The following is a 14,440-nucleotide window of genomic DNA, read 5'->3' as shown; positions in this document are numbered from 1 at the left end:
TACTCTCACTCAGACACTTTATTTCACCTTTTATTATAACAACCAAATCCAAACAGTTTACAGTGCCTCGGGTGAGCGCTCACTCCTGGGATGCTAGAGACCATGGCTTCAGGGCCATGGCTTTAGTTTGGCCATGTCCCATCACAGACGCCCCAACAGGACCAGGAACAGAAACGCTGCAAAAAGGAGCAGGGAGGTTAGAGAAGATGTGCAGGCACTCACAGGCCCAGGAGCTGGAGAACTACCTCAGCTCTGCAGCTCCCAGCACAAGGCCTGACAGCCCAGTACAGGACTGTGGGAGGCGCTGGGGACAAAACTTGGTAGCCAGGAATCACCATCCTAGCGCAGGAGGGGACACCTGTAACCCCCTTAGAAGGCCGAGGCAGGAAGATTTATGTATAGGGAGTGAGCTCAAGGATAGCTGAAACTATTCTCCAAAAAGCAACGGAAAACGTTGAGAATAAAACCCCGAAGGATGTAAGGGAAGGTACAGAAGTCTCAGAAAAGGTGCCACCTGCAAAGAAAAATCATTAGCATACCAAAACAGTAAAGATTAGCTTACATACTCACTTATAACTAAGGACCAATAAGTTTTAAAAGTAAATCATGCAAATAAAACAGCCACTAGAAATGAATTTTCAAATAAATGAAAAACTGCTCCACCACCCCATCCCACCGCGGCAACTAAAAACACCAGCCAACTCCAAAGGACCCAAACTGCAGGTTCACAGAGACTCGCGCTTCCACCGGAAATCGTGGGGCTCTCGGGTCAGATGCAACTTTCCAAGACCCTACTTCACATTTACAAGTAAAACGGCTGGGGATGGAGCTCGCCTTAAGCTCCCCGCAGGGTTCGGTGGTCACCGCGTGGGCTCCCCGACAAGGGCCCGCCCCACACGAAGCCCTCTACTGACGAACCTCGGCTTAGGCCGCCTGCCCGGACCCCTACGCGAGATGCCTTTTCAGCTCCTCCACCACCGCCTGCGGCTCCGGGAACTTGAGTTTGCGCGGTGGCCCCTTTTTAATTCCGGTCCAGAGTTCCGCACCTGTGAGGGACCATGTACGAGAGGTGCCCGGGACCCCGCACCCTGGCCTGGCCCGGCCCAGCCCAGCCCGCCCCAGCCCACTCACCGCTGCCGTCCGCGCGTCGCAGAGTCACCTCAAAACTACCCCTCCGCGGCCGCGCCGGGTTCACCGCCACCGCCAGTTGCGGGGCCGCCACGCGCAGCGCCTGGCTCAGGAGGGCGGCCTGGCGCGCGTACACGCGTCAGCTGGTGCTGCGGGTACAGGGCTGGGTTCAGCGCCGGACCAGGAGGACGCGGGTGGTGGGGGCCAGGGATGGGAACCGAGGGCTGGGGGAGCAGGACAGAAGGCACAGGAACCAGGAGCCGGGGGCGCGGGGGACACGTATGGGAATCAGGAGAATGGGGAGCAGGGACGGGAACCCGCAGTCGGGGGCGCAGGAACGGGAGCTAGGGCCAGAGGCGAGCCCGGTCTGCACCCCTGCGAGCCTCACCAGTGCTCGATGACCACCTGGGGCTCCGCCGCACCCTCCCCGCTGTCCGCCGGCTCCCCCCGCTTCCCTGTAGGGCAGACCTCGGCGGCCTCGGACTTGCGCTTCCTCCCGCGAGGGGCCATGGCGCCAGGACAGCACGGCGTGGTCTGCGGGCGACCCTTCAGGCAAGCGCGTGGCTCAAACTTCCGGAGGCAGAACCATAACTTCCGGAGGCGGGACCATAACTCCCGGGGTGAAGCCACTTCCGGGGGCGGGGCCCAAGCTTCCAGGGCACCCTTCCGGCGCAGTAGGACCCGACAGCACCGAGAGCGGGTGGACGCTTTGAGGCCAGAGAGACAAGCACTCGAGAGGAGCGGGTGTCTTTATTGCACAACGCGGGGTCTCCCTGCCGCCTCCCCGATGCAGGAGGCTTCAAGTGTCTGCGTCTCCCGGGACGGGCGCCCTGCTGCCCGGCTCCATTAGACCGTTTTCCAGCGAAAGCAGCCCCGGATAGAAGGGCCAAGCGCCCCAGTGCCGGGAGGAGACCGCAACTCCGGCCCGAGCCTGCGTCCAATTCACGAGGTCCCCACTCGCGCAGCCCCAGGGCCGGGCCAGCTCATGCCTCGAGGGGGCGCCGGGCACTGGACGCTGACGGGGTCCTATTTGACTTTCTTATCTTCCCCCTCTGGGCCCGAGGGCCGCTGTTCAACTGTGCTGTCGCCAGCCCTGGCCACCTTCCTAGCCCGCTGGTACAGCTCGTTCAGGTTGAATTCGCGGATCACGTTCTCCTGCACCAAAGAGAACAGCACGTCGGGAGGCTCCTCCTGCAGCCCTGAGGACTGAGCCGCAGCCTCTGCCCAGCACCCCAGCACCCAGCCTGTTTACGCTCTGGTTCTATGAAGAAACTGGACTTCCGCCGGCCAACAGTTCTCCAGCCACAGCCCCCCTGACGCTGGGTAACCGGCGTGCGTATTTGGGCGTCTAGGAAAGGAGCCAAGAGGCAAAGCCAAACCTAACTAGGCTGGTTTTTAGCAAGTCCGTGCAAGCTCGCAGGACCGTCCTAGGCGCTAGCCCGGCTCTGACCCCCACACTGACCACCCTGGGGTGGTGGAGACCTGGTTCTAAGGGGTTCAGCTCCAGCCGAAGCCCAGAAGTGCAGGGCCCAGCCTGTGACCCCTCCCAGCTCTGACCAGGGCCAGAGCTGGTGTCATAGCCCCTGTTCAGATTGGAGGGGTCCCCCATACCCCGCAGTCCCTAAACCCAGCACCTCAGAGAAGGTCCAGGAGACAGCACGCCCTTTCTTGTCAATCTGCGGCCGCCGCATGACCTCCTTGCCGCCTTGGAACAGGATGAGCGTAGGCAGCTGCTTGGTGAGGGGTGACGTGCTCACCCTGTACCTGTGGGCCGGAGGAGGGGCTCAGCGAGGATGTGCCCGTCATGCAAGGGCTCTGCGGTGCCTGGCGCGCGGCCCGACCGGACCCGGCCAAGGCTGCCTACCGTGTGCTGACGTCCGTGTAGCGGCCCACATCCACCTTCCCGAAACTCAGCCCTGGGCAGTTGTACCTGGGAGAATGGGCAGCTTAACATCCCCAAAACAAAAGGGGCGGGCAGGAGGGGAAGGGCTGGCAGAGACCTTGGGCACTGCTCACTTGAGGGAGAGGTCCGCATAGATGGGAGCAAACGACTGGCAGTCACTGGACCAGTTGGCAAAGAACTCCACCAGCCAGGTGACCCTCCTGTCCCGCTCCAGCTCCTCCTGCCACCAGAAGGACACAGTGGGTAGGATCCCACCACGCCCCAGCCCCAGTCCTCTCCCCACAGCAGCCCCAGGGACCCAGGTTACAAAGAACACTCACATCAATGGTCTTGTCGTTGAAGTACTTGATGTACTCAGGGCCCAGGTACAGTGGGGGCTTGCAGGTCATCAGGAACACTAGACACAGAACAGAGCCGTGGGGACGTGCCCTGCGTCTGCACAAGGTACTCGCTTCCAGTGCCACACAAGGCAACCTTGGCGGTCCTTTCCTTTTTCCCTTGCTGTACCAGGGAGCAAACCCAGTGCCTTCACACTAAGCCGCTTCCCCAGCCCCTCTTTATTGCTTAGTTTCAGACAGGGCCTCACTAAGTTACTTAGGCTGCGCCTGAACTTGTGATCTTCCTGCCTCAGCCTTCCAGAGTGCTGGGATTTCAGCTTTGCACCACCCCAGCTGGCACTGTCTCTTCCTCTTAAAACACAGCCCACCTAGGTTTTGTCTTTGAGCTACACGGCACCTCAGTAGGGGCCGAGGAGGAAGGCACGTGGAGTGGGGGGGGGGGGTGATGATGATTCACCTATGCACAGTGTGAGGTACAGCAGCCCCATGCGGATGTCCAGGCGAAAGAACAGGATGGCATTGGCCACCTTGCTGAACATGAAGATGTTGCCCACGTGCTGCTCCACGGTGACTGAAACACACGGTGGTGGTCAGCCTGGCTGGCCACTCCTGCAGCAGCCCGGACCACCCCTCCTCCCAGAGTCTGGGAAAGGGGACAAGGTGGGGACAGGGTGCAAGGTCAGGTTCAGCCTTGGCATAACAGCTCATCTCAGGTCACGGAGGAAAACAGGAAGGGCGACCTGGGAGCTCCCAGCCCACATCCAGGCTGCACTCACTGGACCTACGGTTCTTCATCATCACAATGGCACTGAGGAACATGAGGATCTCCACCTCCCTCTGCAACAAAGCACAGGGGGGCTGTGAGCAGCCTGGGCAGAAGGCTATGGTCAGCACAGGCCACATGGCTCCACAGGAGACCCTGTCTCAAAAACCAGATTAAAAGTGAAAAGCAGAAACCTGGACTCAGCTGAGTGATGGTGGGAAAAACGCCAGTCGGAAGAGCTGAGTGCACCCAGCACTGGGGAAGCCGAGGCAGGAAGGTCATTGCAAGTTCGAGACTAGCCATAGCTACAAAGTGAGCTCAAGGCCAACCTGAACTGCACAGTAAGACCCTGTCTCAAAAAAGCCAGTAAAAAAAAAATGCTGAGTGCTTGGGAGCCTTTTGTTCAGTTTTTTTGTTTTGTTTTGTTTGAGACAGGGTCTCACTGTGCAGTTTAAGCTGACTTTGAACTCACTGTGTGGCCCAGGCTGGCTTCAAACTCATCAAGATTATTCTTCTGCCTCGGCCTCCCAAGTGGATCTGGTTTTGATTTTTTGGTGCTGGTTTCTCAAGACATGGTTTCACTATGTAGCCCAGACTGGATTTGAACTTGCAGTCCTCCTGTCTCTGCCTACACAGTGCTGAGTTTACATCTGTGTCCTACATTTTCCCACAGTACCTAATGCCTGTGAGGCAGAAGAATAAGAAATTAAGGCCAACCAAAACTGCACAGGGAAACCTTATCTCTCAAAACAAAACAAAAACCAGGATCTGGCTGTTGCATTTGTGTGGCTCTGCTTAAATGAAACTGTTTCTTCCACCCCATACTTAGAATAATAATGCACATACTTCTAGCATAATCTGAGAACCGAAAAGGCTATAAGAACTCCTGAAAGCCTTTTCAACCCTTGGCACACAGTTCTATCTTTTATAGTGTAAGATAGCCAGCAAGTGAGACAAAAAAAACCAACAGGGTTTTAAAGAGTAAAGGCTGTAAGAATAAGGACCATTTGGGGCTGGGGATTTAGCTCAGCGGCATAAACGCCTGCCTTGCAAGCAGGCAGTCATGAGTTCAATCCCTGGTACTGATAAAAAAAGGAAAAACACACACACACACACACACACACACACACACACACACACAGAATAAGGACCATTTGAGCAAAACCTCCGGATAGACTGGACTGAATACAGACTGGACTCTCAAAGGATTTCCTTCCTTCCTTCTTTTACTTATTCATTTTGTGGTACTCTGTAGTGAGCGACACCCCAGCCCTTTTTTGGGGGGTACTGGGGATCAAACTCATGACTGTGCACTTGCAAGGCAGGTGCTTATGCCGCTGAACTAAATCCCCAGCGCTCCCAGTCCTTTAAAAAAAAAAAATTCTTCCTTTGAGACAGGGTCTTGCTACCTGGCCTCAAACCTGTGGTGATCTTGCTTCAGCCTCCTGAGTACTGGGATTACAGGCATGCACCATTGTTCCCAGCCTTAGAAAATTTTATTCCGAGACAGTGTCTCTGTCCAGGCTGGGCTCTTACTTGCAATCCTCCTGCCTCAGTCTCCGAGGATTCTAAGATTACAGGCCTGTACCACTGTTCCTGTCTTTTCTACATCCTGTTTATAATGGAGGGGAGCATTGTTATTTCAGACAAAACTAGAAATAATCAGAATTTGAGCTTTAATCTGCAATAAAAACTTCAGGTGAAAATATGCACAATGGGAGTGAAGGTCAACAACTGATGTAAAAATGAGGAAGGATTTTCATTAACACAGCTGTTGGGGTCTGAATTCAGGAGCCTCAAGGTTGGGGTACAGTTCAGCAGTAAAACATGCTTGTGGGCCCTGGGTGAGACCCTCATGGGAAGACAATGACAATTGGCAGGCCAAATGCAGGTTGAGGGCCTGCATTCTCAAAGCATAGACAAGCTAGACAGACCCTAGACTGGATTCAGGTCCTCCCTAAAGGCCACAGCTAGACAGGCCTCAGCTCCTGCTTGCTGGGCCAATGAGGAACCAGGATAGGCCAGATGCGTGCAGTGTGTAGTGTGTAGTAGCCCACAGGCCACCTGCTGCCTCTCTGCAGTAGGGAGTCCAGGCATGGGACAAAGCCGAGCTGACTAGTTTCAGGCTGGCCTCAAACTTGGCAGTCTCCCTGCCTCAGTCTCCCAAGTTCTAGGGTTACAGGTGTGTACCATCTACTCTTCTTGTGTTTCTGGTTTTTTGAGATGGTCTCGCTATGTACCCATGCAGTCCCTGAATGCATGATCCTCATGCCTCAGCCTCCTAGATACTGTTTATTTTGGAGCCGGGGGTCTCACTATGTTGCCCAGCCTGGTCTTGAACTCCAGGGCTGAAGGTATCTGCCCACTGTGGCCTCCTCAGGAGCTGGAACAATAGGTGCACACCACTGTGCCTGGCACAGAATGTAAGTCCTAAATGTCCTTCAAGGGCTTTACACGGCTTGGCCTCCAAGATAGAGCCAAGAGGTACAGCCTCTTGGGCAGACAGAACACCCTGGGGTCCACTGTGGGACTCTGGCCCCTCCTTGCTCTTGCTTTCTGTGCTCCAGCTTCCTGCTGAGGAGCCACCTAACCACTAGCCTGAGGCTCAGGGCCAACCAGTCATGGCCTGAAACCTTCACACTGAGGCACAAGCAGCAGCTTTCCACTTGGGAGGCTGAGGCAGAAGGATCACATGTCTTCCCTGGCATACAAGTTCTTCCCTGGCATACACAAGGCCATGGGTTCCACCACCAGTACTGGAGGGGAGAGGGGGTCTAATGGAGAAATTAATTCTGTAAAAGGTCTCCTACATTTATTAAAATCTTTATTACTATTCATGTATACTTTCGAGTCTCATCTTTACTGTGACAGAGAATCTCTTGAAATAGCATGGCTACCTTTTAGCTAACAAATAATACTGTCTGGAAAAGGCTAGCAGTGGCAAGAGAGGAGGAGCCAAGAAAAGCTAAGAGAATACGTTCTGGTAAAAGTCGAGACTCATTCTGGGTGCCTGAAAAGGACAGCAATCCTAGGGAACTGCTTCATTGTGTGCCCCTCTTAGCCCTCCCGCCAAGGCATGGTTTCAGACTGACTGACTTCATTCTTTCCATAACTGGGGACTGAACCCACAGTGCTCCACCACTGAGCTACAGCCTCAGTCCTCTGTACTTTGAGGTAGGATTACACTAAAATGCCTAGGCTTCCCTTGGGATTTTCCTGCCTCAGACACTGCAGTAGTGGGTTTCCAGGCCTGGGCGCTGAGCTGGGCAAGGTGGATTTGTTTACAATGTATTTTTAGCCTTTTTTAAAAAATGTATCTCAATATGTGACTCAGCTTTGCATCCCCAGCATCCTGCACAGTGGTTAGGAGACTGTAGATTCTGGAAATGAGTAAGTACGACAGTGTGTGCAGCTACTGTGCTGAAGATGGGGGCACTACCGACCTCGCCGCCTGGCTCCTGGGGGCATTACGTAATAAGCGGCACTGTAAAGTGCTGTGCAGATGCAGGACTGTCGCTTAGCACGAAGATGAGATGTAAGTACACGTAGCCTGTGTCATCCCAGCATTCCGGAAGGCTGAGGCAGGACGCTTTCAAGTTTCATCTTAAACCAGGCAACTTAGCGAGACCCTGTCTCAAAATTTCTTTTCTTTTTTTTTTTTTTTTTTTTTTTTTTGTCTTTCTCCTTTTTATCGGTACCGGGGATCGAACTCAAGACTGCCTGCTTGCAAGGCAGGCAGGCGCTTATGCCTCTGAGCTAAATCCCCAGCCCCCTCAAAATTTTTTTTTAAAAAGGCAGGGGATGCGGTTCAGCTGGAGAAGGCTGATTCTAGCCCCAGAAGCGCAGGGATGGGCTCAAGACCAGACGGCCTAGTAGTCCGCAGGAGCTACGACCCTGGATCGGTGTTCTCTCCTCCGAACACCAGAGCTCGCTGACGGCGGGCGCCCTGCACTTTAAGTCGCCCGGAGCCCCGGCCCGGCCGCACCTGCGCGCAGGGACCGTCAAGGTCGCCGACGGCAGAGACAGGGGGCGCTCACCCAGTCAAAGTCGCACGGGTTGCCGTCTTCGCGCTGGGTGGGTAGACCGTTGCAGAGGGGCGGCAGTTTCCTCACGAGTAGGAAGGCGGCAGAGAGCAGCGCTGACAGGAGGCAATAAGGCCGGGCCAGCCATCGTGACAACCGCGGCACCGAGTACACCAAAGCAATCAGAGGGGCGAGGACCGCCATCTTTCCGGCCCTCGCGGCGCCCGCCGCTCTGCAGTCTCAATAGGCCCGGCCCCGCCCCCATACCCCGAGATGTTATTGGGCCAAAACTCGAAGGCACGGCCTTTGGGCCCAGAAGTAGATCTTTGATTGGACGTTACATTAGGCCCGCACTGAAAGAGAGATGCAAAACTTCATTGGTCACAATAGCTGTCGCTTTTGTAACCTAAGTCATTTAATTGAAGATGTAGCTTTGACGAGACCCTATGAGAGACGAGTTTAATAAGGTCAGCTAGAACTTCCTGAACGTTCTCAAAGAGCGACGGAAGTAGTCGCCGGAAGAAATTAGGCGTGCCCGAGGTATCCAATGACCTGAGGTCCCTACAGGAAGGGGGCGGCACCCAGTCAAAGGATTGCCCAATGAAAATCACTAACGCCCTACACACAAGCAGCTCCGGGCCGCTGGGACGATGGAGAATTTCACCGCGCTGTTCGGAGCTCAAACTGACCCACCACCGCCCCCAACAGCACTCAGTTTCGGACCAGGAAAGCCTCCACCTCCGCCTCCGCCTCCTCCGGGCGGGGGACCCGGCACGGCCGCGCCCCCTACCGCGGCCACGGCTCCTCCAGGTGCAGACAAGTCAGCGGCCGGCTGTGGCCCCTTCTACCTAATGAGGGAACTACCAGGTGAGTACTGAGCCTTGCGGAAGCCAGCCAATCGGATCAGAGCTAGGAGTGATGGGCGTGGCTACCATGAGGTGCGAGGTAACCTAGGCAACACGTAACCAGCTCCTGTACTTCTAAGAGGATTGTCAGGAGTCACTGCCGGTTAGCTTGAAGATAAGGACGTATTGGAGTGGGTAGGTGGGCGTCTCTGGGGAAGTCTTTGGTTTTAAATTCAGATCCTGTCACTGTGTGGCTTCTTTAAAAAAAATGTGATCCAGGGGTTGAGTTTGAACCTAAAGTTTTAGTTTCCAGTGTGCCACAAATTTGTTGGCGTGACGCAAGCTGTCTTTTCAGGGAATCGATGATTCATCTGTTCAGAGGTAAGGTGGGGCTAAAAATTGAACCAAATCTTTTTTTTTTTTCCAAAAAAATATTTGGAAAAAGACCTGGGAGAGCACACCTGTAATTCTAGCACTTGAGAAGCAGAGGCAGGAGGTTCGAGTCCACCACGGGCAACTTAGAGATTTAGCAATGCTTTGTCTTAAAATAGGAAACACCAAAAGGGCTGTGGATGTAGCTCAGTGAAGGCTGTGGGTTCCATCCTCGATGCCGCAAAAGAACAGGAACGCTGGAGTTATACTGTGAACAAGATTGATAAGACCCTTACCTTTGGAAGTTTGCAAATCAGCAGAGGAGGTAAAATGTAAACAAGGGAACATTAGATAGTGGTTACCAGTACAAGGAGTAACAGTAAATAATTCAGAGTATAGAACGACTTTATAAAGTGACCACAGAACTGTCTCGCAGTGGACGTTTGAGTCAGTTGGGTGTGGACAAATGGCTGGGAACATACAGACAGGAGGGAGAGATACTCTCTGTATCAGGAGTCTGGATGGGAGAAAAGCCTGGAGACTGCTGGACAGAAGTCCTGCGCAACCCCAGTGATGAGAACAAGGCAAGGGTGTTGGGACAGAAAGCGAGACAGGTGGGGAGGCACAGGCCTTTGCCGGCAAGGAGCCATTCAGATTAGGCCCACACTCAAAGGCAGTCTTAACATGGGAGGGAAATGATTGATTTTATGCATTTTTAATTATTCAAACAGCTAAAGCACAAAATGGGGACAGTCGTGAGAAGTTACTGCTCAGTAGTCAAAGAAGAGGCTATGATTGGCTGTGAATGCATGTAGGATACAGGTCTGCTGCCAGTAATGAAGAAACGGATATAAACATAGGAGGAATCGGTGATTTGTGCGAGTTGAGCTTTAATACTTGGTGGTTTGGAGTTTCAGATTGTGAATGATGAAATGAGTTTGAGGAGGTGGAAGTCAGATTGTTTTGGATGTGTTAAGTCTCCAGAATGTGTTTAAGTGTGGGACAGGGTCTTAGTTGCCCAGGCTGGGCTCAAATTTATTATCTTCCTGCCTCAGCCTCCCAGAGTGCTCGGATCACATGCATGGCCAGCATGCCACATTCTTTCCAAGTTTTCTTTTCCCTTAAATTCATTTCATGATTTAAGGGAAGTGACAACTATTGGAAAAGCACTTGGAAGTGCACAACACAATGGTATAATAGTGTTTAATGCATACAGTAGTTCTGGAAGTAGGAATATCTCCATTTATAGTTGAAAAAAACTGAGGCATAACAAGGTTGCCTATCCTTTGATTAAGCTAAATTCCTAGCCCCCTTTTATTTATTTAGGAAAAAAGATCTCTCTAAATTGTTCCAGCAGGACTCAAATTTGTAATTCCCAGGGGCTGGGGATTTAGCTCAGCGGCATAAGCGCCTGCCTTGCAAGCAGGCAGTCGTGAGTTCAATCCCGATAAAAAGGAAAAAGACAAAAAAAAAATTGTAATTACCCTGCTTCAGCCTCCCTCATGGTGGGATTATAGGTATGCATCACTATTCCAAGATTGGTCTTTGCTTTGAAAGTGTATTTAGTTAAGAATATAAAATGTGGTTTAGAGGCTGGGGAGTTTTAGCTCAGCTGCATAAGTGCCTGCCTTGCAAGCAGGCAGTCGTGAGTTCGATCCCCGGTACCAATAAAAACAAAAAAGAAAAAAAAAAGTGGTTTATGCATAGCAATTATATTTGTCAATGCCACTCTTGTCAGTTGGTGGTTATGTGTTGCATATAGGAGTTACCAGTATCCTAGCAAATAATTTTAAAAATTTGTCTGACAGTTTTCAAAATGCGTTGTCCAAGATGATAGTAAGAGTAAGGTGTCATCTGAACAGAATCATGAAGAATTTACAGAGCCAGAAAGTTAGGAAGAATTTTCCTAAATGGAGCAGTAAACCTGCCCTCCACACCAAGAGACATGTACACCACTTGGATGGACCCAGAGTTCAGTAGGTGGCACAGCAGAAGCTGGAGTGAAATGTGGTCTGGCTTTGGTGCCAGTCAGAAATGGGAGCTTTCCCCTGGGGCCAGGAGGAAGCCTTGGAGATTTCTGAGCTGAGGAGTTCGGTGTTATGAAACTACCTGGGAATGTGAGTGGCAGGGACTATAGGAAAAGAGCCGTGAGGGATGTGAGCAGGATCAGGAATTCCCTCCCAGAAACTCTGAACGGCCAGAATTGGTAAACAAGAGTCAGGGCTGGGAGCCAGGTATGTACCTCACCTTCACAGAACTAAAAGTTGAAACAGACAATTAAAACTCTGGGGAGCCTTTCGCTGGAGTGCCTTTTGCCTTGAATGGACTGTCACCCCGGAACAGCTGGCAGGCAGGCGGAGGAGATGACCCTGAGGGCGCAAACCTGCAGAAAACAAGCCCTTTCTTCTCCCTGGGCCCCTGAGGACCAGAGCCTTGGGTCATTTTGCTGAGCTGTGAGGTGCCATTATCCTGTTGATGTCAGAGAGAATTCACGTGACATTTTCTGAAAAGCGCACACGCCAGTGTTTAGTACAGAATAGTTGTTACTCTGGCTGTCTGTTCTTGTTTATTATATGTTATCACAGCTCAAGTGTCCGTATCCAAAACTCTGGAGACCAAAAGTATTTTGGAAGCCGGGTGTGGTGGCACACTCCTGTAATCCCAGCACTCAGGAGGCTAAGGCAGGCAGATCCTTGCAAGTTTGAGACCAGCCTGGGCTACAAAGTGAGCCCAAGGTCAGCCTGAACTGCATAGTGAGACCCTGTCTCAAAGACAATAAATAAATAAATACAAAAATGTTTTGGATTTCAGGCTATTTGCCTGATAAATTGCTTAATATCCACATTTATGTATTGCTTTTTTGATGGTTCTGGGGATTGAATCCAGGGCTACATCCCCAGATCTTTTCTCTCTTTTGAAATAGGCTTTCACCAAATTGCACATGGTGGCCTTGGACTTGCTATCCTCCTGCTTCAGCCTCCTGAATAGCTAGGATTACAGAGGTACATACTATACCCAGCTAAAATCTGAAACTGAGCATTATGGCGGAATTCAGTGTTTCCATGGCATTTAGATGCCAGATTTTCAGATTAGGGTTGGTCAACCTGTATTGACATTTTTGTTTTTGGTACCCAGAATCAAACTCAAGACCTCGAGCTTGCCAGGTAGGCGCTGTTCTGCCGAGCTGTATCCCAGACAGTGTTTACTTTTGCTATATTTCTTACTTTAGAAATTGAAAGCCTGTCAGTTCCCACTTAAAAGCATCTGCACTTAGGTGGCAGCACAGCCTGCATCTCGGTAGTGAGCTGCCTCTCTGCTGGGCACTGACCACTGTTTCCACCCTCTGATCTTGCAGGCGGTACAGAGCTCACGGGCAGCACCAACCTGATCACACACTACAATCTGGAGCAGGCCTACAACAAATTCTGCGGGAAGAAAGTCAAAGAGAAGCTGAGCAACTTCCTGCCCGACCTGCCTGGGATGATTGACCTGCCTGGTTCCCATGACAACAGCAGCCTCCGCTCCCTCATTGAGAAGCCCCCTATCCTGGGCGGCTCCTTTAACCCCATCACAGGGACCATGCTGTCCGGTTTCCGGCTCCACACTGGCCCAGTGAGTCCCCCCCACGCAGGGTAGGTGGGGTGTTATTCCGCCCATCCCTCCTGGTGTACTGAGCATCCCCTGTGCCCCCACCCTGCCCCGTGTCCTGCAGCTGCCCGAGCAGTGCCGCCTCATGCACATCCAGCCTCCCAAGAAGAACAAGCACAAGCACAAGCAGAGCCGCGCGCAGGACCCGGTGCCCCCAGGTGTGTGGCCTGGGGGCCAAGGAGGAGGCAGGAGGGAGAGGGAGGGAAAGGGGGAGGGAGGAACCGGGGCCACCAGGTGCCAGCCCTGCCTGTCCCGCAGAAACACCTTCAGACTCAGATCACAAGAAGAAGAAAAAGAAAAAAGAGGAGGACCCAGAACGGAAACGGAAGAAGAAAGAGAAAAAGAAGAAGAAGGTAGGGCAGGCCTGTGCCTGCAGCCCAGGAGCTTCCTGGTCACGTGCCAGGTGCTAGCCCGAGAGGGGTGCTGCGGGGTCTCCTGACCCGACCCGACCCAGGGTCTTTACACCGCCTTCCTTGTGCCCCAGAGCCGGCACAGCCCCGACCACCCCGGCATGGGCAGCTCCCAGGCCAGCAGCAGCAGCAGCCTCCGCTGACGGGACGAGTGACCCTCCTGCGAGGCAAGGACCCACAGGAGGAGTGGCACCGGCCCCGGGGCAGGACCCGGACCCAGACCCAGACCTGCCCAGCCACTTCCTGTCGGACCTCCTCCTCTCCCAGGAAGCGTTTTGTGTCTCTTCCTTTCCTTTGTGCAATTTGTCTGATTTTAGGACTTGACTTGTTAGGATTTTTCACTAAAAAAAGTTGAATTATCAAACTGGCTCCAGTATCTGCCTGGTAAGAAGTTAGGTGGGGGTGGTGGCATAGCCTATGATCTCAGCACCCTGTCTCCAAATACGGGTTTAGAGAGGGCTGGGGGTACTAAGGGGAAAAGCGCCTTCCCCTACAGCAGGGCATAAGCGACCTGGGCTGGCCTGCACAAAGTTCCACAGAAAAATTTTTTTAAAAAAGGTGGCAAGGCAGGGCCAGGGCCAGGTCCCTCTCCCTGCAGACACCAGTGGCTCTGCCGTGGGGTCTGGTGGGGGCTTCAGGAAAAGTTGTGTGGTACATTCCAGCAGGGAAGACGCCTGCTGCGTGCTCCGGGCCATCAGACCTGCTGAGTCTGGCCCCGCAGCATGGAGGCTGATTGCTCCACGTTTTCAGTTTCAGTGGGAAACACCAACGGCTGGCCTGGCTGGAGCCAGCAGGGCACAAATGCTAGCCAGGGGCAGCAGCCTGCAGGGACCCCACCACACCCAGGCCTTGCCTCAGCCTCCTCAGGGCTCACCAGGCCTCCAGGTGGGAGCGTGCATTCAGATTGAGGACTTGGAGCTCCTGCAGCCAGGCGCACCCTCCCCACACCAGGGCCACCACCTCTTTGCTGGGTAGGGGACCTGAGCAGAACCGCAGTCCATCTGCCAAGCG

General features: G+C 53.2%; 3 protein-coding genes across 4 annotated transcripts; 1 reads left to right on the top strand and 2 right to left on the bottom strand.

Moving 5' to 3' along the window:
• Positions 1 to 945: 945 nt before the first annotated feature.
• Selenoh (selenoprotein H) lies at positions 946 to 1,638 on the bottom strand. The gene is made up of 3 exons (NM_001257969.1): positions 1,517 to 1,638; positions 1,132 to 1,277; positions 946 to 1,046 (listed from the first exon to the last, which is right to left on the bottom strand). Exons 1-3 carry the CDS (start codon positions 1,636 to 1,638, stop codon positions 946 to 948), a joined length of 369 nt encoding a protein of 122 aa, NP_001244898.1.
• Positions 1,639 to 1,859: 221 nt separating this feature from the next.
• On the bottom strand, positions 1,860 to 8,423 carry Tmx2 (thioredoxin related transmembrane protein 2). Of its 2 annotated transcripts, XM_003464315.5 has the most exons (8): positions 8,170 to 8,415; positions 4,146 to 4,206; positions 3,827 to 3,940; positions 3,352 to 3,428; positions 3,145 to 3,251; positions 2,993 to 3,058; positions 2,763 to 2,892; positions 1,860 to 2,283 (listed from the first exon to the last, which is right to left on the bottom strand). In XM_003464315.5, the coding sequence occupies exons 1-8, from the start codon at positions 8,356 to 8,358 to the stop codon at positions 2,155 to 2,157; spliced, it is 873 nt and encodes a 290-aa protein (XP_003464363.1). In that variant the 5' UTR covers positions 8,359 to 8,415; the 3' UTR covers positions 1,860 to 2,154. The 2 variants fall into 2 exon arrangements, with proteins under 2 accessions (XP_003464363.1, XP_023418387.1); XM_023562619.2 differs by lacking the exon at positions 1,860 to 2,283 and having other exon boundaries at positions 2,800 to 2,892; positions 3,004 to 3,058; positions 8,170 to 8,423.
• Positions 8,424 to 8,756: 333 nt separating this feature from the next.
• On the top strand, positions 8,757 to 13,793 carry Med19 (mediator complex subunit 19). The gene is made up of 5 exons (XM_003464218.5): positions 8,757 to 9,021; positions 12,727 to 12,983; positions 13,084 to 13,177; positions 13,278 to 13,372; positions 13,504 to 13,793. Exons 1-5 carry the CDS (start codon positions 8,805 to 8,807, stop codon positions 13,570 to 13,572), a joined length of 732 nt encoding a protein of 243 aa, XP_003464266.1. The 5' UTR covers positions 8,757 to 8,804; the 3' UTR covers positions 13,573 to 13,793.
• Positions 13,794 to 14,440: the final 647 nt, after the last annotated feature.

The sequence above is a fragment of the Cavia porcellus genome, unplaced genomic scaffold (assembly GCF_034190915.1).
Source record: "Cavia porcellus strain 051 isolate PalLab524CR breed Dunkin Hartley unplaced genomic scaffold, mCavPor4.1 scaffold_17, whole genome shotgun sequence".
NCBI lineage: Eukaryota > Metazoa > Chordata > Mammalia > Rodentia > Caviidae > Cavia > Cavia porcellus.
The sequence above is the reverse complement of the archived record's forward strand: the minus strand, read 5'-3'. Positions and strand labels throughout refer to the sequence as shown.